Source organism: Athene cunicularia (assembly GCF_003259725.1).
Source record: "Athene cunicularia isolate RWA chromosome 6 unlocalized genomic scaffold, athCun1 chr6_part1, whole genome shotgun sequence".
Classification (NCBI taxonomy): domain Eukaryota; kingdom Metazoa; phylum Chordata; class Aves; order Strigiformes; family Strigidae; genus Athene; species Athene cunicularia.
In genome coordinates, this window is record NW_020799105.1 from 24,240,026 (window position 1) to 24,262,008 (window position 21,983).

Sequence of the window (21,983 nt, forward strand, 5' to 3'; positions counted from 1 at the left end):
TCATGGTTGGACACCAGTCCACGAAGAGCAGTTTAGTTTTAGTTTTAGAGAGGTGGAGGGTTCAGTTCTCTATTTTCTGAAAAGAATTTCAGACCTGTGAATAAGTAGAGCTTGTTGAGGGATTTCTTGTGTGCTTGGATAAATTATATCTTATCTGCCAATCACCTGAATAATTTCAGGTACCTGACTTTCTATCAAGGGCAACCCCTCACACCTTGCCTTGTTAGCTTGCTTTTGTGGAGGGAGAAAAAAGGGGTTTAACTGCACTTTTGTTCATGGGGCATTTTACTGTTCTTGTCCTACCTGCATAGGAACCAATGCTGGGATGAAGAAAATCAAAGACGGAGAGATTGTGGGGAGCGGTTCACAGGGCAGTTCCTGATGTGCATACACTGCTGTTAGTTCCCTTTTTTCTTGTGGGTGGCTTTGTTTTTGACACATATGGAAAGTGGGAACATCATAACCCTGAAGGAAATGGTGATACATTTCCAGAAAGAGCCGTTCAGAGCGCTGGGCCAGCAGCTCAGGGAATGGAGCTGGGAAAGAACCCCATGAGTCAGCCTCGGTGGGTGGCAGGGGAAGCACGAGGGGTTGCCACCATCCTCCAGGCAATAATCCTCCTCTCTTGTCAAGATGGAAGTCACTATTTCATTGTATTTCTGAAAAAAATACCCTTGGGATGATCTTTTTTGTGTGGCTGCAAACAGAAAGCCCTGTGGTTTTGGACCACAGCTCTCTTTGTGTCGAAGCAGTGGAAAATTTTCCCTGGCAGTGGCTGCAGTAGAGATCTGCTTTAGAGGACATCTGCCTCTTCTGCGTGCATTTTACTCATATGTTTCAGTTGTTAATTTTTGAAGCAGCACTAATTAAAAAATATTTCAGGTCTGCCTTTCAGTATCCCCTTAAAATCCCACTTAATATGTAGACAGTTGTGTTGCCCAAAGATGGTTCAGCCTCTGAGTCTACAATGACCTAAGCCCAGTTGTAACTTTCTTTTAGAATTTTTGGGCTACATTTATAAAACTACCGGTTCAGATATTGAAGAAAATCCAGGTAATAAATAAAACTGTTTAAAACCACACTGTGCCTTACACGCAGGCTCTGCAGAGATGAAGCCAGTGGTGTGCCACTGCAAGGCTTTGAAAAACGTGACCGTGTACAAGGAAGAAGGGACTGTTTGTGGGTTTTGACCTAATTTCCTTGTGGCATGGTAGGAGGAGAGGTGAGATCCCGATGCAGAGAGTTGCGCCGGCCGTTGCAGGGATGCTCTGTCCTTAACTAACGAAATGTAGACAGTGGTCTGGAAGGAGGTTGAACTTCTCTCCCCCCGAGTTGGATTGAGGCTTTTTGTGTTTGTCTGGGAATCAGTTTTCCAAAGACACCCCAGCAATGTGTGAGGTACATCCATTCTTCTGAAGGGAAGAGACGGGTGATTTCATGTTGTGTAACGAACTGAGGGAAATTTTCATTCCCTCGTGACTCAAACTTGTTGTTTTTCCCCCCTCGTGTCATGGGTCTTGACACAGAGCCAGTGAGGAGAACTAACACAAAACCCCTACATCCTGGAGGATTCCGAGATACTGAGTCTGAAATTTTTAAACTTCAAAAGTGGGCTAAAGTGGCTCCTTTTTGCCTGTGGGGGGCAAAACCAGGGGTCTGTTTGTCTGTTTGTCAGACCTTGGTTTCTGTGCAGAGCGCGGTGTCGCTAAATACCGCTCAGAAATTGTTAAACCGTTTCTGGCGATGCACGTTCATCCAGACACTCCTTCCAACTGTGATTGTTTGAAACCCTGTCAAGTGATGGTTTCTGATTACTGTTTTGTCGTGCCTGTCACTTTTATCTTTATATACCACTCAAATGTCAAGTTTTATGCATTTTATTGCCTTCCCTTTCTTTGTATTATTTTGTTGACTTGAGATACCTCCTTTCCTCCTTCTTTCCACATATGCCTCTAAAGGAGGTTTTTCTGTGCCCTAATACCCTGTTTCAGCATCCAGAGAGTTTCCAGCCGCTCACAAGATACAAACCAACACTCAAATGGTTTTGCAGCAATTCTGGACAGTTGGTTTATCCATATGTGCTCTTTTCTATAAGATTGTAGGTGCTGTGTACTCCTAGATATTTACTGTAAACTTGTGCTTTCATGATCTTTTATGTCGAGGCTGGTGACAAGATCTCCTCAAAAAACCTTTGCTGCAAGTAAGCAAAAAGACTTTAGGGAAGTGTGAGTGCAAGAGGTGTTAGGAGAATAACTTGGATTTATTCATCTAGTTGGAAAGAAAAATGGGTAGCAGGGTTATATTTTGCTTGCTGAAAGCTAAGGCTGAGAGTTTTGCTTTCTTAAATAAAACATGTTGGGTTTTTAATGGTTTTAATGTGTTAAATATTGAATTGTTCAGTAGAATTTTAGAAGGTTAGAGAAGCATAATGAAATGGAAATGTGAAGTCACGTACATAAAAACACTATTAGCAGAAGGAGGAGACTCTCGATTTATACGATATAACAAAGATATATTCGTTTAATCTCCATTCTGAATGAAAAGCCTCATCATTCCTACTTGTTCTTATATAATATCTATATGATGTAGAGATGTATAATATAGAGATATATAAAATAAGCAGGAGAAGACGCTGCAGTCTGCGCTGTCCCCTCCTGCCCTGCCCCTCCGTCACGCTCAGCATGTGCTTTACAGCCTAGCACAGCCAGCAGCAGTGGTTTGGACTGTTCAGTGAGATGTGTTTAAAACACATGTTGTGTCTCTGGAGTCAATAAAATCCATACAAAGGATGGCATTCTTGGGTGATTTCTGTCTGGCCGAGAAGCAGCTCATGCGCATAAGGGTACTGCAGCAAACCTTTTGAATGGGCTTCAAATGTAGCTGAATACCTTGTGCCCATTAAACTTACTCTAACTACAAGTAAATTCTGTGCTTAACTAGTCAACCCCCAAAAATATCCTTGATATTCCCAGCAGCAGGTAGTTTTGGAGGGGGGTAAAAAAAAAAAAAAAAAAAAAAAATTGAACTTACAGCTTTGTCTATATTAAATAATTTGTGATGCTTTTAGTAAGTACAAGTAGATTATTGCAGAGAACCACAGCTTTTTGATACACCAAGCTCAGTTTCTCTACCAGATTAGACAATCCGTGTCTATAATGCTTCATGTTTTCTGTGTTCAATCCACAGACTCCACAGAGGAGAACAATTTACACAAGGACCTACTGACTTCAATGCTGATTCTGCTCCTGGTCTTCATCATCTTCATTCTGTTGGCTGGCTATTTTTTCAGGTAGGTCTGCGTGGAGCTCTGCAGGCAGAACTAGCTCAGTCTTGTTTCGATATGATCTAACAAGGAAATGAAATGCGTATTTATGGTGAGGCGGGAGCCTCCATCACAGCGCAGAGGCGGCTGCCGCGGCGGTGGTGGCTCTCGCTGTCAAGATGAACAGAAAGAGTTTCTCCAGAATTATGTGGTTGGTAAAACAGGTTTGGGAAAATGCTTGTTGCCTTTCAAAGTAGTTACTCACGTGAATGTGGTGTGTGGATTTCAGGTTCAGAAGACATAGGAAAGCTGTTGTGAACTCCGGGGACAAAAAGATGCCAAATGGGATCTTAGAAGAACAAGGTATGGAGAGATTTGCTTTCCTTCTCCGTGTGAGTTTTGTTTGTGTACGTGCACACTTGTTTGCTAATTAAGAATTCAATTGTTCAGTTATGTTTGCTTTTTATTTATAACATAAATTATAGGATCGTTATTAAAGAGAAAATAGTTTAAAAAAAAATGGAGGTCCGTATTAAGCATGTGTATGTATAATCTTAACTTTCCGTTGTTGGTTTTAAATCATTTTCACTTTATGTTGCAATACAGCAGAGGTTTCTTTGTGTATGTTTCTTGTGCTCTTTATATATGTTTTATTAGGATGCCAGCTGAGATCCAGGTTCCTGGCCCTGTGATCTTTGTATTTAGAGAAAGAATTGCAGTATTTCTTCTCAAAAGGGGGAAAAAACAGTCCATAACTCTCTGTGAATTTACCGGCTGGTTCCTGAACGTGGAGAGAAACAAGCAAGGGGATGAGATAGGGCAGTGATGTAAGGCAGTGGCACTAAACTAAAGCACTCTTAGGGGTTGAAAATGCTTTCCTGTGGCTTTTTCAGTGTGCTGGGTTCATATCTGTTCACGGGGAGCCCTTCGGGTGGGTTACTCTGTGGATCTAGGAAGTGTGGAGGGGGCCACTAGCTTCTTGCTTACAAACCATTTGAGCCATAACAAAGAGAAAAACTTGATGATAAAAAAAATTACATCTCTGTGCCGGTTCCGCACCGCTGCGTATGAACTGAAGAGCAGGTTAATAAACATGGTAGCAGTCGGATAGAAAGTCAAACCTCTAAATATACCCGTCTGCTTCCTGTTGGGTCGGTGCTTGTGCACAGGAACCCCGTGGGGCGAGCGTGGTTTGGAGATCCCCGCGGTGGCCCGGTGGCCTCGGGTGATGACTGGTTAGTGCCACCGCCAGCCAGGTTTCATGTGCAAGTGGAAATGCCCCCCTCGCGCTCAGCGTGCAGGGAAGTGGTCGGCCTTTCTGTTTGCCTTGGGTTGTAAATAAAACTTGTCTTCGCCAACGGTGAGCTTAATCCCCCCCACTTCTTTCAGCCGCCCGTGGGGATGCTCGTTTCAATTTCTAAGTGGCCAGTTGTGCTCCCGAGGGGCCACGAGGGTTTCCTGGGGCTTCATTTCCTGATGAGAGCCTTTATTGCCCTACGTGAGCCTTTATTATTTCCCTGCACGAGCTGAGGTCCAGGTAACAAGCAGTGCCTGCAGCAATCCCCGTACCAAACCCTGCTACCTGGGCTGGGGTAGCTGAGAGCCACAGCTCGTCTCAGCCCAGAGTTTCTGTCCTCTGACAAAGTCGTTTGAGTTTTTTTGGTTGGTTTCTTGTTTCCCCCCGCCCCTTACAAGTGAAATAATCTAGCATATCTTTTCAGTGGGAGATACTAAAAGCTGCCCCTGCCCTGTGGTAGAGCAGCTCTGGGATGTGACACTCTTCATCAGCAGAAGGAACCTTCTCCTTCTCTAAATAAAACTTGGTCACATTTCATTTTGCTGTAAATACAGAAACGATTAATTTTACCAATTGTGGTTCTACTTGAATTTATTGTCTTCTTAAAGGAGCTACTTGGCCTCTGGTTTATCACTGATTGAAGTGTCACGTGAGAAGTATGGTTTGTCATCTTCCAGCAGAAAAATTAATTTGTAGTCGGAAATAACTTGTTATCTGTTGCTCCGGACATGCCTTTAACACGTTCTCCCCTTGTGCTGACAGAACAGCAACGGGTCATGCTGCTCAGCAGGTCTCCCTCGGGCCCAAAGAAGTATTTCCCTATTCCAGTGGAAAATCTTGAAGAGGAAATACGGATGCGCTCAGCGGATGAAGGGAAGCTCTTCCGAGAGGAGTTTAATGTAAGTTCTCACACGTGGAGTGAATGGCTGCATGGGGAAAAGGTGGCGGGCAAATCCAAACATCTGCAAATGTTAACGATTCTTTTAGAAGAGTTTGCCGCGTGATGCTGGTATCTCAGAGCCTCAGCACTGGTGTGAGTGTGCGGGTAAGTGCCCTGTCACGCGTGGTAACCCTGTCTCTGGACAAAATCTGAATAGTTAAACTGCATTATGAGACAGTGATGGCAAATCTGTAATATATAAACTGCCTGACACTTGCTAACATTTAAAGAAGGTCTTTAGTGCTTGTCTGAAAGCTGGAGGAGAGGAAAATTGAAACTAAATCTCTTTAGCATTGATTTTCTTGGTGGTGGTGGAGGGTTTTTTAGGAGTCTGAGTCTCTCATCTCTGCGGGAAGTACTTAGAGGAGAGGACACTGTGGCCTTTAACATTGCCCTATTGAGGTTTGACTTTTTTTTTTTTTGGTTATTTGACCTTTTGCTCTTTGTTATTAGCCCATCTCTTCCCTATTTGCAGCACCCTGTGCCCTAGCACATACATTTCTATGAAGTATCTCAACTATAAGGGTTTTTCTTTGAAGCCTTGCCTGGTCAGAAAGAAGATTCTATTTTCTTTCCATGAACTGAGCTTCAGGCACGTGTGGTTGTGTAGATGAGTCTTAACTGGAGTCTGTGGCAAGCTGCTGCAAAGCTGGTTTCTATGGAGAAGCCCGGCGTGATGAGTCTGTTCTCTCACGTCTGCATTTGGGGGCCTTTTCCATACTTTTATTATTTCTTTTCACTTCCCTTAACAGCAGAAGCAACTTGCTCAGAGCAGTAGCTTAAATGTCAAATACAGAGTTGTCAAAGCTGATGCACACATTGATTAGACAGTCTGTTAAATTACCTTCTTAATTGGTGGCATATTTATATCTGCAATTTGTTTGATGATATATTTAAAACACAGAATTTCTTTGCCTTATCAGAGAGTGAGCATTGTGGAGATATTTATCAAAGTCAACAGAATGAATGTGAAAACTAATTTGGCAAGATGTGCGCTTTTGGATTTTGACTCTCCTGACTAATTCGTTCTACGGTTAGGAGCAAACCAAGACAGCTATTTTTATTTTGAAAACTTGCTTTGCTTGGATCATTTTCTGCACCACGCTGTGCGTGTGTGACTTTGTCTGCACACAAGTGCTGAGTCTGAAAACTGGGGTCTGATCCCCATAAATGAGCAGTCTGGGCAGTGACCCGGGGGGTGATGGCACAGAAAGTCTGCTTGATGCTCTGTGTGGGTTGGTTTTTTTGTTTGGTTGGGTTTTTTTTTTTTAATCCCTCTGTGTCTCCTGTGGCTGCTTGTGTGGGTATATGAGCTGTTTGCTCAAGCCTGAGAGGGGAAGAGAGGGTGAAAGATGGTTGAAAATGAGCGTGAGCGATATTGTAGCCTAAACCAGGGAAGCTGACAAACTGAAGTCTGTTATTGCAGCACTGGAAGAAAGGGGGCTGAGGAATCAAGACCCTTCAGCACAGACGTCTGTGCCTAATGGTGTTCTTCAATACTTTTGATTTTATCCTTAAAGCCTGAATTACCCTTGCTCTAATCAAAATAGCAGCGTCTCCTACTCTCAGTTGCTTCATTATTTTATTATTTGATTCCTTTGTGACCACAGGAAAAAAAACCTTACAGAATATGGGCCCTTACCTCTACTACTCATCTGTAATGCAAGATGAGCTGGATGTTTGAAATTCGTGAGGGCTAGCTCATTGCCCTGATTTTTCAGATTAGTGTCTGAAAATCTTCCTGTAAGAATTTGCTTCTGAAATTTTCATTTTGTCTTAAGATGTCCGTTTGGCTCATTTAGTGAAGAAAAAAAAAAAAAGGAGAAAATGCATCAGTGCTGGGGTAGGTGGGGCCCCTGGGAAGCTTCAGAGGAATTTTAGGATTCCTGCGAAGTGGGAGCAGATCCGACTGCGCTGGCAGCGGGTGACCCAACACCACCAGGACTCATCGGCTCCTCGTGATTCGCGGGGTGATGGAGAGGACGCGGTGAAGTGCATCCTCGATAAATCACACCCTCCCTCTGCAGATGGGAGCAGCGACACGGGCCGTGTCCTCACGCCGGGGTTCAACGCCGGCTCCGGCCGCGCAGCGCGACGTCAGGAGCTTTCTGGGGAGATGTCAGGGCCCCGCAGGAGCGTGGCACAGGGAGTGGGGAGGTTATTTTGCCAGAGATAATGACTTCTCATGCTTTTTTTCCCATGAAGATGCAGAACTTACGTGACTGTTTATTGGGAAATTATTGCCTGACTTTTGAAGTTCAAAGAAATCATGTTTGAAGCACTAATTATTTCTTTTTAAGCAAAACATAAATTAAGTTTCTGTGTTTTCTAAATTGTAAATGTATTTTAATTAGCAAAAACATGGGCTTCGTTCAAATAAGGAATTAAGCAGTTTTCTAAAAGCAGCTTGCTTTTTTCAGCTCTTTTTTAACCAGCTCTCCTTTCTTTTTACTTACATTCACCAGTTTAAGTGATACATATAATGAAAAAAACCCCAACCAAACCCAACACCCAAACCCACAAATGCACATTACTGTTTCCTCTGTGGTGGTGGTGAAGTCATCCCTGCACCCCCTCTTTTATCCTATGTCACCCTGACAACACGGATTGCTGCTTTTAAGGGGAAATTCCAAGCCCTGCTCTCTGCCAGGCAAGCGGGACAGTTGCTTTAAGCCGTACCATCACTTACCATTTTTTTCCCCTTCCCCTACATGATTCAGGCTGGGCTGTGGGAGGTAGAAGGTGGTTGTGCGTTCCCAAACCGCTGGGATTTTACCTTGGTGGGATCCAGCGTGCTAACACTTATTTTTTAGGAGTTTGGGACAAGAAACTTGATGAAACTCGGTTCTCATTTACGCCGTTTGCAGTGAGGGGGCAGCTAAAGGCAGGAGCCACAGGCCGTGTCTCTTGATGAAACTCCCCCCTGTCCCGGGCTCCTGAGCTCAGCCCCAGTGGTGGCATCTCAGCAGCTTCCACCGTGCGGGCGGAGGGGCTCCACCTCAGGCACCTCCTTGTTTTCATCTTCACCCTCTTCCTCTCCGTTTCTTCCTTTCATTTGATTGCTCTGCACAACTGTTTTTGGAGGTTTTTTAAGCCTGACTAAATTTATCTGCAGTCTCAGATCTTGCTGATTACTTGCAGAATTGGACTTGTGCTCCTACAGCGACTTTCAGCATGAAAGAATTGCGATTTTATTTTTTTCCCCCTCCCTTTCTCCCAGAGTTGGGCCCTCACCTGTGGATCTCGGCAAGATGTTTGATATTTAATGTTCTTAGCAGTGAGCTATTAACTATCAGACTCTATTTATGCTATTGAACCAACTGTTACAGCTAAAAGTAGCTGTCGGAGCCGAGCTCGAGGGAGCGGCGCATCCGCGCGGCTGGGTCACGGCGCTGTGAATCACCACGGCAGATGGCAGCTTAAAGCAGCAGCTCAGAGTTTCACAATTTTCTAAATAACTGCGATCTCTGGTGGAAAAATTACTTATTTTTCCAAAACTGCTGAACTTGTTTTCTGCAGTTTCCTGTTATAGAGTAATGAAAGTTGCTGTGAAAAAAAAAAAAAAAAAATTAAATTCTGTTGGATGCGAGGCGACATGTACAAATGCAGATTTTCCTGAAGCCGTGTGCAGTCAAGAGTTAGTTGTTTTGTAATGCATTGACTTCTGTGTCTTTTTTTTTTTTTTTTTTTTTTTTTTTTTAGTCATTAACACCTGGATATGTGCAGGGAACATTTGAAATGGCAAATAAGGAAGAAAACAGGGAGAAAAACAGATATCCTAACATCCTGCCATGTAAGACATTACCTTTTCTTTTAAATCAGACAACGAACTCTGGCACTGAGCAAGCTGCTAGTAGTGTACATTTGCTGAAAATATTCAAGGAATACAATTTCCTTGGTCACAGATGTCCTTTGTATGTTGTGTGTGCAAAACCTCTCTGCTCTGTGGCAAGTCTTGAGTCTTGGTCTTCTGGTAGGGTTTTCTGTCGGGGTTCTCAGGTGCTGTGCTTTAAAGCTTTAGCTCTCATGGGGCTCTACCAAATCACGCTAGGTCAGGTGGATATTTTAGGACCTCGGGTTAGCTGGGGATAAGCAAATATGGAGAATTTTGGGCTTCCAGTGTTCTAGAAGCTGGAAGACCTGGTGATCTCCGGGTGTGGGAGCAAAGCAAGATATTAGTGGAGAAAGTTTCTTGATGAGGACGAAAGACAGTACAGGAGAGTGCTGCTTTGGGAAGTGTGTGCTTAGCCTGGCTTCCTGCTTGCAAGGAAATAACATATTTCAGATCGATTAACGTGCAAACATGCTCGTAATGTGTTTTCTTCCAGATGATCATTCCAGAGTGATTCTGACCCAAATCGATGGAGTCTCACCTTCAGACTACATCAATGCATCCTATATAGATGTAAGTTGACAGTTGTCCACTGTTGGCCAAACTTCAAACTTTATGAATTAAATAAGCATTTCTCTGCTTAACATACGTTGGCATTTGATCTTTTAACTGCTATGATATTTATTTCCATAGGGTTATAAAGAAAAGAATAAATTTATAGCAGCACAAGGTAATTTACTCTTATTTCTCTATCTGTACATCTTATGGCCGAACGTATTTAATTTAGATGTGTTTTAAAGGTTGTTTTCAGCTGCAGAGGGTGGCCAAATGTGAGGTGGGATTTAGAGGCTACAGTTGAAACAGATTTAAAGTGAGCTTGAGGTAACCCACTGCCTTCAGACCTGCAGATACTGCTCTGAGCAAAGAGGCTCAGAGGCTCATCTTCCCCCCTCCACCCCTGCTTGACTTTTTTTTTTTTTCTTTCCTTTTTTTCATCTACTTATTGGGTGTTTGAAAATCGATGTCTTCTGATAATACAGTCCATCTAAATGATCTGGATACAGAAATCAGCATTTTCGTAGGAATTCTTACACTGTATTTAGTCACAAATTTGGGGAACTTGATCACCACAATCTCAGATACTTGCTAGAGATGTAGATTTGAGTGCGTATGGTTGTGTAAAAGAAAATACGAATTATTTTTTTTTTTGTTAAGAAGTAGGTGGTGTGTTCAAAACCTGAGCAGTCTGTGTAAACACAGATCTGGGTGGGCAGGCAGAGGCAGGGGGTGGTCTGTGGGCTGCAATACGCTGGGCTCCATCACCCTTCTTGAGCAGAGCTGTATTCTGGCTGCAGGACCGAAGCAAGAAACAGTTAATGATTTCTGGAGGATGATATGGGAGCAGAAGTCGGCCGTCATCGTCATGTTAACCAACCTGAAAGAAAGAAAAGAGGTAAAGAGCTGTCAGTTTGCTCTGGGATGTCTCTACGAGAGCATGCTCCAAAAGCAGCTCAGCAGCTGGCCAGTTGCCTCTCTGACCACTTCCTTCTCCTGTCCCTGTTAGTGCATCTGAGTTTCTGCTCATAAATGTAGTTTTCATTTCCAAAATACAAATTTTTATAAGTTGTTCCCAAGGAAAAAATACTGACAGCTACTTTGGCCCTGCATAGCCCGTAGCCAAAGGCAAATACTCATGCCTGTTTTTATCGCAGCGTGAGGCGGCACTTGTGGGTGGGTTTGGTTAGAAATGAAGATAAAAACTCTATTAATTTTTCTGAGTATTGGGTTTCAAAATTCTTTTTGGCACACGCACAGAACAGCTAAAAACCAAAGCTGCTGCATTGTGAGAGTGATGCTTTTCCTTCCTTTCCCCCCATTCCTCCTCGGATGTGTCTCACTCCTCCAGTTGTGTGAGATTTTCTACATTCACTGACTGAATGCTGAGACGTACAGGACAAGCATGAAACATTTAATTCCATTCCTGCTTCGCAGGCTTGAGAAACCAAGTGAAAACATTAAGGAAGTGTACCATCAGAAACTTAAAAGATACTTTTCAATTATTTTCTTTTCCCCTGGGGGACAGTTTGCCACACTGAGCATGCTACATTGTTATTTGAAATGTCTATAAAGTCCTCAAAAACTTGTGCCTGAGGGAAAAAAAAAAAAAAGGCTCAATTCCCTGGGGAGTGAGGAGAAGAAGAAGGCAGAAGCCACTCCATGCCACAGAGCTGGGCTTTTCTTGCCCTCCAAGGTGACCTCTCCTGCCAGTGGGGAAATACAAGGCAAGCAGCAGTAGTTGGCCTTGTGAAGGAGGTGAGGACCCTGTTGTGTGACATTGATGGGCCGTATCGCAGCGTGAGAGTTGGCCTTTGTAGCCATTTTGTTCATTTTTGTACAATAATGAAGAGGTGATTGTGGTCCCGTCAGCTCGCGATGGTTCAGAGGACGGGCAATCCTTGTCTGCCTCTTCACAAGGGTGCTTTGGCTGTATTTTACTGCAAGTGTAGTGTTGCTTGATGAAGCTCAAACAGCAAAGGCAGTCCCTAAGTCTGTAAGAAGAGCCCGTTCCCAATGTGAGAAGCCAGCACTGTTCAATCGGGACGTTCCAGATGACTCCAAACGAGGACTGCCTCCTGTTTCTCACTGACTACACCTAAAGCTTAAAAATCAAGAGTCAGGACATCCCAGTTCTCACAGTTAGGCACCTCCTAACAAAAAAAAAAACCAAAACCCAACACCCACAACAAGCCCCAACCCCAAAAAAACCCTGAAACAAAAGCTGTTTAGGTCTGGCTAGGTTAAAAAAACAACTTCAAAGCTGTTCTCACCTTCTCTGCACAAACTGAAGCACCAATAGCGCTAGCAAAGTGTGAAAGCTGTGTTGTGCCAGATGAGAAACTCTGCCTGCTCATATGCGTGCTTACGGACACTGTTCTCAAATAATTTCAGTGTTCTATGCGAGACCAACAGTGAAAGCGGACTCAGTGTTACAAAACTCACTGTGTATTTGTACAGGAAAAATGTTACCAGTATTGGCCTGACCAGGGGTGCTGGACGTATGGAAATATCCGCGTGTCGGTGGAAGATTCCATCGTTCTGGTGGACTACACCATCCGCAAGTTCTGCGTTCAGTCGGTACGTGACAATAAAGCTCTTGTTGGGGGTATTAATTTTTAAAGCCAGTTGTTACAATGTCAAATATTTGCTTAAAATATTAGTTAAGCATATTTGCCACTGGAAAAAGGAGTGTCAGCTCTCCCAGGCAGGGAGGCAAGCTCTGCGAGGCAGCACATGTAGCATCTGCAACGGTTTAAGGGGTTGTGAGAGGTTCTGCTCCGTTTCTTCTCGTCTGTAGCCAAGGACCCCAGAAAGTCATTCCTTGTGACTGTCAGGGAGGGAGCACAGGAGAAGCGTTGGGGACAAACTACATAGATAAATAAATGAGTGAATTTGGATCTGTTTATTTGGAGTAATCTGTGGATATGAGTTGGCCGGTGTCAGCCAGCATTGCAGCCTGATTGCTGTTGTATCCTTGGTCTGAGGCACGAGTTAAAGCTTTAGATCACAGCAGAGGTGGAGGGGATGACTCTGCTCTGGTCCACAGCGTGTAGCCTGGTAGAGGAGCAAACTGCAAGGGATCCTCAGCCCCCAAAGGGAGGGCTCCTGTGTTCGTATCGCAATGACGGTCCAATTCAGATTGAAAACTGAAGAAACACGGGCTGGTGAGAGGTGATAAACCACATGCAGCTGTGTAGAACTACATGGAGAGCTCAGAGCCCCTCAGAAGATGGCTGGGTTCATTCAGCATCAGTTACAGATTCTGAGCTGTGCAGCAGTCTCTGCTGATTTAGCATGGAGATCACTTTGCTGTGAGTAGCGATTGCTGATAAGGCATCGCTGATAAAAATGTTCAGAGGAAATGTGCTCAGAAAGGAGAATGGGAGAGAAGGAACAGTACAGAGATGTACGTACTGTGGGTAAAATAGAAGGGCTTTAAAGTTTATCAGTGGACCTGGCTGCCTCTCAGTTGCTCGTCTCTGCTAAGTATGTGTTTGTCGGGTTTGGTTATGCTTTGGTGGAGACAAGGCAACCTTACAAAACCAAGTGACTTCCTGACCAACTGAGCATAGACCTGCTCGAGCGGGGCCAGAGGAGGCCACGGAGATGCTGGGGGGCTGGAGCACCCCCTGTGAGGACAGGCTGAGAGAGTTGGGGGGTTCAGCTGGAGAAGAGAAGGCTGCGGGGAGACCTTAGAGCGGCCCCCAGGGCTGAAAGGGGCTGCGGGAAAGGGGGGAGGGACTCGTCATCAGGGGTGTAGGGATAGGGTGAGGGGTCAGGGTTTTAAACTGAAAGAGGGGAGATTTAGATTGGATCTAAGGAAGAAATTCTTTCCTGTGAGGGGGGTGAGGCCCTGGCACAGGCTGCCCAGAGAAGCTGTGGCTGCCCCCTCCCTGGAAGGGTTCAAGGCCAGGTTGGACGGGGCGGTGGGATGGGATGATCTTTAAGGTCCCTTCCAACCCAAACCAGTCCATGATTCTATGAACTGGCTTTCCACAGTTGGAAAGCAGCGGCCTTGGCCCTGGCCAACAGCCTGAAAGCTTGTGAGACAGAAACGCTTCCTGACCTTCAGACCAGGTTGTGGTTAGTGAATGCAGGTGAAGCGATGCTGAGCTCTGCTGTCGTTGCTTCTGTAGCATCTTCTCTTTTCTTCTTGAAGAGCAGGTCAGGCCATGAACCTGTCAGTAGTTGGCCATCAGAGGTGCAGCTCTTCTTACATTTTTTCATACGTGATATGGCAAAATCTCTCATTTGGCGTCTCACAGCAATGCAGATCCAGAATGTTTAGACTGGATTTTGTGACTGTTATCTGAGGCTGCTAAAGGAAGTGTTCTGAGGATTTTATAAGCAAAAAAGGACTTAAGATTTGATCCATTATTAACATAAATTGTGAGTCTTACTCTTTGCAGTCCTATCCTGGGATTATTCCAGTTTGCACTGCAAAGATGCAATTTAATAATATGTGGTAATTTGACTCTGTGTTTATATTTTACATACACTGTAAACTTCTGATCCTTGAGTCTGGCGCTAAGTGTCGCGGGAATTAAAGTCATAAATAAGCACAGAAGTTTGTTTATAAATCTTTGCGTGAAAAATGAAACGTCAAACTCCGAGTCTGTGTGTTCCCTGCAGCTTCATGACGGTTGTAAAGCTCCGAGGCTCGTTACACAGCTTCACTTCACCAGCTGGCCTGATTTCGGGGTGCCTTTCACACCTATTGGGATGCTGAAATTCCTGAAAAAAGTCAAAACATTGAATCCTGCCCATGCCGGACCAATTGTGGTTCACTGTAGGTACGTATGTGCTCTTCAAGCCATTCTCTTAGCTTGGCCTGGAGTTATGTGTATAACATCAAGGCTGAATTTTAATTTTCTGCTCATAGGCCATGAAGTTTGTGTGTATGTGCATGTATATTATTTATTTATTTATTTATTTTACTTACATATTTTTATACATAAATGGCAATAATATGCTGAGTTTTTTGAGATCCTAGAGTAAAAACAATTTTGAAAGATCTGTCTTTGCTGTCACTTTAACACTCAAACAGAAGTTGTTTTGGTGGTGGTGTTTTTTTTTTTTAATCCATGAGTGATATCCAGTGTTTGGTATAAATATGTTCTTTGTCAGAAAAACAGACTTGTAATACAAATCTGCGCCCTTTGCCACTAAATGCTCCTCTGAGAATTCATCCCCCACAATAAAATTGCAGTTTGCTATGTAAATTATCCATTAAATGCCTAGAAATTTTTGAATAAAGGCTTGCATTTAAGAGACTTAAACTCTGCAATTCTAAAAATCTGCTACATACCAAGAGAGAACACATTCCCACTCATTCGGTCACACACACACACATATGAACGTCCTGCTATTAAAGGCTTGTGTTAAACTGTTTGAAATCTTCTGTGAATGAAACCACAAACAAACTCCAAATCAGTGGTAAAAGAATAATTGCAATCTCTATAGCAACTGTAAGCTCACAGCTGAGCAAGAAGTGTCTTTTCAGGAGCGATTATCGTAGCGAGGTTAGAAGAAAAAGAAAAGAGTAAAGAGTAGCAGCCTTGTCTTTCTGGGTCTTCTTGTGTTGTTTGTGTTGGGGTTTTTTTTGTTGTTGTTTTTTGTTTTTTTTAAGGAAATGGTTGTAGTTTTATGTGCTTGTTTCTGTTTCTCTTGCTTGTGTCGGACAGCTAGAAATACTCTCCAAGAGTCCTTGAAGTGTGTACTATCAAAGAAGAGCGTGTTTGTCCTGTCCAAGCCAGCCTTTTTATTCCTTTGTTTCCAGCCAGATCTTGCCTTGCTAGGATTCATCTGCTCTCCCAGGTGTCATACAGAAGAGGGCTAAAGAAAAGCATTAAATGGAAAAAGAAGATTTTAGTAGCCTCATGTAGTCTTTCCTGAAATACACAATATTTTTATAGCCTTTTCCGTGATGTTCTGTGGAGACTCGCACTAGGCTTGAGCCAGCACTAGCGGGAAATTCTGTACTTAATCAGCAGAAGTACAGACAAAATAAAGGAAAATATGAAATATCTTAATAAAAAATCTGCCGAGATTTACCTATAATGGTCCAACGGAACAGAGTAGCACCGTTATGTGTCAGTGCTGGGGGCTAATGCAGGGCTTCAGCCTGCGTTAGAAATAAAGAAGGAGAGAGGTGACACTTAATTTCCGTTGCAGTTCAGGATATGACACTATTGAATTGTTGAAAAAAGGAAAGGGAAACTCATCAATAGTGAGTAAACGTCCATTTTTAGTGAGCTTTTATAAAAACATCACCTAATCATTCTGACCAAAACCGCTCAGTCGGAATCTTTTGGAAGTTAATAAAACATTTAACATTTGCAATTAAAGCAGATAAAATGGCAGGGAGTGGAGCAGGATATTCTGCCAATTCTTTTTTTTTTTTTCCAGAAATTTTCAGAAATACTTCTTTTTCGGTGAGCAGGGGTACACAGAGGAATAGCTGAGTAAGGGATACCCTAGAGTACCCCGGAGCAGGACGTGGCTGGGCGAGGAGCGAGGGGAACATGCCAAAGGGATGGTTAAACGCAGAAGGGATTTGGAGGCAGAAGGTCGGAGAGGGCTTGTTCGCTCTGCAGAAGTTGGGTGAAGTTTTGGTGGAGGGTCGTGGTGCTCCACAGCTCTGCCCGTCCCCGTTGTCCCTCCAGATCTCCAGAACTGGAGACCTCAAGAGCTTTGGTTCCACGAGATGTTTGCAGTTAAAAGTATGTCTGTGTACGTAGGAACCGACTTCTATTACGAGTGTGGTGATTTTTTTTTTTTCTGGTATGATTGGAAAACCTAATGTTTTCTTGCTGAAAATTATCTTTGGGCGTGCTGGGATGGGGGGAGAGATTTTAGCCGTGTTTCAGGTGTTTGTGGACATTACAGCAGTTGCTGTACAAAGCAGGCCAACAGAAGGTTAAAGCAGAGCTCTGAATGCCTAGCACAGGATGCCATGCCCTTTTCCTCTCCAGGGAAGAGCTGAAAGTTGGCTGGAGTGGTGTAATTTATAATGATCGTGCTCCCTCTCGTGGCTCTGGAAGGATATTTAAAAAAAACCCCAAACCCTATTTAGGGGTGGCAGCTAGGAGCTGGTAACAAATAACTATTATCTAAATAGCCTGCGGCAGCAGCCATGCAGAATAGAGCTAAAAATTAAGAAAGAATATTTAAAATATCATCTAAGACTGAATTATTACAGCTTGTCAAGCAGAATTTTTTTTTTCCAAAGGTCTTTACTAAATAATTCTGATGTCATCATTTCTGAGATGTTGAGGTGACTTTTTATGTCAAAAACTTACACTTTTTTTTTTTTTTGCTATCATAGTTTAAAAAAAAAAAAATTGCGTGTTTCACGGTGGGTATTTCAGCCCGTTATATACAGTGTATGTTCTACCTGTGTCATTGCAGCAGCAATTCCTGCAGACTTGGTAATTCCATAGAGCTTTTTGTTTGCTTTTGTTTCCTTTTGCAGCGCTGGTGTGGGTCGCACGGGCACGTTTATCGTTATAGACGCCATCATTGACATGATGCACGCGGAGCAGAAAGTTGATGTTTTTGAGTTTGTTTCAAGAATCCGTAACCAGCGTCAGCAGATGGTTCAAACTGACGTAAGTTCGACAGATGACAACTTTTTGTGAAATAATTGGAAAATCAACAAAGCCCAGTGGAAGGCCGGGGTTGGGGAAGAAAACTGAGGCATGTTGGGGCTGGGAAGACCGTCGTGAGGGATGTTCTCTTTAGATATCACGCCCAGGTTTCCCCATGCACAAGAGAGTGGAATTTTTAGAGAATGTCGCTGGTGCAACAGGCAGACTGTTTTAGCTTAAGGTACTTTATATATCATATACTTCAGGTGTTGTTGGCAACTGTCAGTGTGAGGTTAATGGTTGGACAAGATGATCTTCACGGTCTTTTCCAACCAAGATGATTCTGTGATATTTTGATAATTAGTAGATGGTAGGCCAAATGAGATAGGTGAAAGTGCCAGATTTGGTAGTTTCGCTTCCTTGCTTTGCAGTATGCTTACCTGGCTGGTTTTTGTTGGTTCCAGATGCAATACTCCTTCATTTATCAAGCCTTACTTGAATACTACCTCTACGGTGACACGGAGCTTGACGTGTCATCCTTAGAAAAACATCTACAAACATCACACAACGCGGCACCAAACCTGGTCAAAATAGGGCTAGAAGAAGAATTTAAAGTAAGTATGGAAGTCCTTTTGGCACAGGATTTCTAAGTGCGGAAACATTTAAGCCAAAAAAGATACGTCAAAAGCAGGAAAAGTGTAACCTTAAAAGAAAAGGCCCATCTTAACGGAACAACTTGTTTTATTTTGTGCTTGTTGTCAGTGGGTCCCGTGGTGTCGGTGAGTGGGGCTTTGCTGAACATCCTGTCCTGCAAATCCTCATTCAAAGCTACGTCGTCTTACGAACCTTTTCCTATATGCTTTCTGTTTATTTATAAAAGAAAAATTGAATTATTCTTTCAGTCTGGTACTAGATGCCAGATCAGATAATGCTGGAGGAGGGACCTGGATTACATGCGCCTCATTTGCATCTCAATGGGATCCTTGACTCAGTGATGACTGAGGGCAGAGAGAATGGCTGAGAATTTACACATCTGGTGCAGAATATCCCAACCTGTCAGGAAAGAAAATCCAAAAACCAGCATTTCTGTTTAGTGGAGAACCCCCAGATGCAGAAAACAACCACACTGGCTGCCTGTGATCATCGTTTAAAATAGACTTTCTTGTCCTGAGGAAGTAGAACTTTTCTATGGCTTTTGCTATGCTAAAATACTTACTCTAAATATAATATATAAGCCTAAAGCATTAAATAACGTGTAGGTGTTAACTGCAGTTCTCCCTTCCCTTTAAAGTATTAATTTAGTCAGAAATTGGGAACTGGGAAAAGAAAGTTACATAAAAATAAGTCTGATGATAAAGCAACAAGTTCAAAAATCAAAAGTATTGGTCTGTCCGAGGGAAGGAACCAAATGAAAACATCAGTATTCTACTTTCTTCGGAATTCCTAAGTTGGTTTTGACTGCCCGCTGTGCCAGCAAGGCTGCATTAAAGTGGGGAGAGCAGCGTTTAGTCTGTTCTGAAAAGCACCAGGAGCACCGAGCCCACCTACACCAAAGAAGAGTAGAGCTGTGATGTGGCTGGTGTGAGAGTCTCTGACATAAAGTCACAGAATTACAAAGTAGCTGAAAAGTGACTTCTCAGAGGGCAGGAGTTTATTTTTAATAGTTTGTTGCCAGTCCTAAAGATTTTACTGGGATTGAGACACACTCCTGAAACTCAGTACCTGGCAAATACGTGCCTGACAATCTTGCAGTTTGAAAATGAAATTAATTTTAATTTAAATTGAATTAATATCAATTAGTTGCTGAATTAAACTGAATTAATATTAAAAGTAGTTGATGAAAACAATTGTGTAACTATGGTCGCTTTCTGGTAAGTCCCACCCCAGCAGAAGCAGCCCATTATTGTGTTACCTTGCACAGTCTTGCCGTGTGTCATCTATGCTATTAAAAAAAACCCAAACCTGTTGGGGCAAGGGCAGTGTTTGTCTTCTGTGTCCTGGGAATGCTGTCAGCACAAACGGAATAAAAAATATGGAATATTGGTCCCTTCACTAGCAAAAGCTTGAAAATGTGTAGAGCAGAGCAGCCCATAAACTCATGCAACCTCGTTATGCCAGAAATAGGGAAAGCACGGTCACAGTCTAAAGGACCAGAGTTTTAATACTCTGAACAGGATTGTAATAATAGTAATTTGAAAATTTTAAAAAAATACAATTAATTTGATACAATGGTATGCAGACCTTCTCGTTAAAAGGTGTTCTCAAAAGTGGTTAATTTAATGAAACTTAAGTTTCCAACAGTCAGATTTCAGAAGCGGAGACCTTGTCAAAGGGAACGGGTACTCCTGCTTCTGAAAGCCACACTCAGGTCGTCCAAAAGTGTCTTAAAAAACCCAAAGCAGACCTAAAATGCTAAAATCTGCTGTCATTTTACAGCCCTTCAACTTTATTGATATGCCTTGGGAGTATGTTCAGCTTCTTAAATATTTTATCAGTATGAAAAAATTACACGCCTGTTACTCTTAATTCATTTTTATAGGCAGGACAGTGAAGTGGGTTTTTGTGAAGGCTCAGTCTGGCTTTGACTGTGTTGCTGTTTTGCACCTGATAGAGGCACTTGGGAAGCCTCCGAGTACAGGAAATGGTGAGCCAGAACCGCTTCTCTTCCAGCGAGTTCTCATCCTCACCTGTGTGTTTTGTTACAGAAGTTAACAAACGTTCGAATAATGAAAGAAAACATGAGAACTGGAAATCTTCCAGCAAACATGAAGAAAGCGAGAGTCATCCAGATTATCCCATGTAAGAGATCAACTTTTTAGCTATAGAAAGAGGTGCTATAAATACCGGGTTATGCTAAGGTTGTCATCAGTCCAGTCTGTGTGTCACCAACAACCCCGCTCACATCAGGATGCGGCTCTCTTGGGGTAACTCCGGAGCAGAGCTCCTGCCCCACTTGGAAACTGGAATTCTGCAAATAACGACTGCGTATGTCTGGGAGAAAAAGTTTTCATTTCTCTGCCTGTAAAATTCAAAGGCTTTTTGTACCGTGCAGAGTGGTAGGTTTTGGTTTTCCTTCTTTTTTAGCTAGAACACACATTTTGGGGTGTTTCTGTTAGCTGTCCCCTTGGCTTTGTTGTCCTCTCTGCTCTGAAGTTTCTGGAGAACTTACTGATCCAAACAGCACTACCCCCTCCTTAGAGTGTAATGCCCTTAAAAAGTGCCTGCAAACAATTTAATGAATTGTTTTTTGCTTTATCAAATGCAATATATATATTACGATCAGGTATTTGGGGGGACTGGATGAAATAATCCGGCCGTTTCACCCTTTAAACTGACGTATTCTCTGTGTGATTCCCTGCGCAGCCGAGCGGCGCTGTAACATCTGCACTTGGAAACGGAGTGTCAGGCCTTGCTGGCCATAGTGCACTCCTCCCCACGCTTACTAAATCCTGGATAAGATCTTTGAGACGCTCTGGCTTTCAGAGAAAAGATTTTGTTGCTTTTGTTTTCAAAAGCATTCTTTCGTTATCAGAAGTAAAACTCACCTTTTTTTTTTTTTTTTTTTTTTTTCCTCCCAGATGATTTTAACAGAGTGATTCTGTCGATGAAAAGAGGGCAAGAGTATACAGACTACATCAATGCTTCCTTCATAGATGTACGTATAAAAAAATTTCATGTATTTAAATCATAAATCAGATATTTTGCTGTTGCTGATGAGTCCTTTTAAAGAGACACAGTCAACTGGGCTTATGATGAACATTAGCTTTTTTGTTTGGGTTTGGCTTATGAGAGTTTCCAAATATATTCCTTAACTGGTGTTTCCAATTTCACTTTAAACGGTTGGGTATTTTAAGCATCCTTGTTGTTGGCTTTTATTAAATTTTAGCAAAACAAATTAACAATACAACTGACATCCAGCAGTTCCCTGATCTGTGTTCAGGTTAACGGATGTAAACTTGAGTTGTTTGAGGAAAGAAAAAAGAAAAGTCTGTATTTAGCACAGGGAAAGGCTGTGACAGTGTTTGGGAGCCAGTAGCAGACCTGTGCTACTTCCCAGCTTTCTTCCCACTGTCCTGTTGGAACGTGGGCAGTGCCTTCCACTGTGTCTTACTTTTATTTAAATACGGGAATTAATTATATCCTTAATCAATAAGTGAGTGAGGACTCTGGATACTACAGCTGTGAAGATCACGTCAGTATGTAAAGAGAACTGTAGCTCAAAACCTGAGGTTAATTCTGTAGTAAAACTAATACCTGCAGTTATGATCGCGGTATGACAATCCTCTTGGTTACCTGTCACTGCAGAATTTCATCCTTTCAGGCACAACTGTAAAAAAACCCTCATAAAATGTAACTCAGGATTGTGAATTTGAGGGATTTTTTTTTTCCTGCATTTCTGGCAACAAGCAAGAGTTGGGTGGGCTCGGTTGTCATCAGATTTGCAGTAACTGTCACATCACCACGTGGTGAGAATCCCAGAATCATCCGGGTTGGAAAAGCCCCTG

The 21,983-nt window shown here is 42.9% G+C and overlaps 1 protein-coding gene across 4 annotated transcripts in view; it reads left to right on the forward strand.

Moving 5' to 3' along the window:
* The window catches only part of PTPRE (protein tyrosine phosphatase, receptor type E), a 95,373-nt gene that overhangs the window by 61,424 nt on the left and 11,966 nt on the right, over positions 1–21,983 (forward strand). For all 4 annotated transcript variants that reach the window (XM_026851412.1, XM_026851411.1, XM_026851410.1 and 1 more), the window contains exons 3-15: positions 3,187–3,289; positions 3,552–3,625; positions 5,322–5,458; positions 9,202–9,292; positions 9,828–9,904; positions 10,025–10,061; positions 10,687–10,784; positions 12,347–12,466; positions 14,522–14,682; positions 17,364–17,499; positions 17,943–18,092; positions 20,184–20,277; positions 21,057–21,133. In XM_026851412.1, coding sequence (XP_026707213.1) covers positions 3,187–3,289; positions 3,552–3,625; positions 5,322–5,458; positions 9,202–9,292; positions 9,828–9,904; positions 10,025–10,061; positions 10,687–10,784; positions 12,347–12,466; positions 14,522–14,682; positions 17,364–17,499; positions 17,943–18,092; positions 20,184–20,277; positions 21,057–21,133 — 1,355 coding nt within the window. The remainder of the gene's footprint in view (positions 1–3,186; positions 3,290–3,551; positions 3,626–5,321; positions 5,459–9,201; positions 9,293–9,827; positions 9,905–10,024; positions 10,062–10,686; positions 10,785–12,346; positions 12,467–14,521; positions 14,683–17,363; positions 17,500–17,942; positions 18,093–20,183; positions 20,278–21,056; positions 21,134–21,983) is intronic.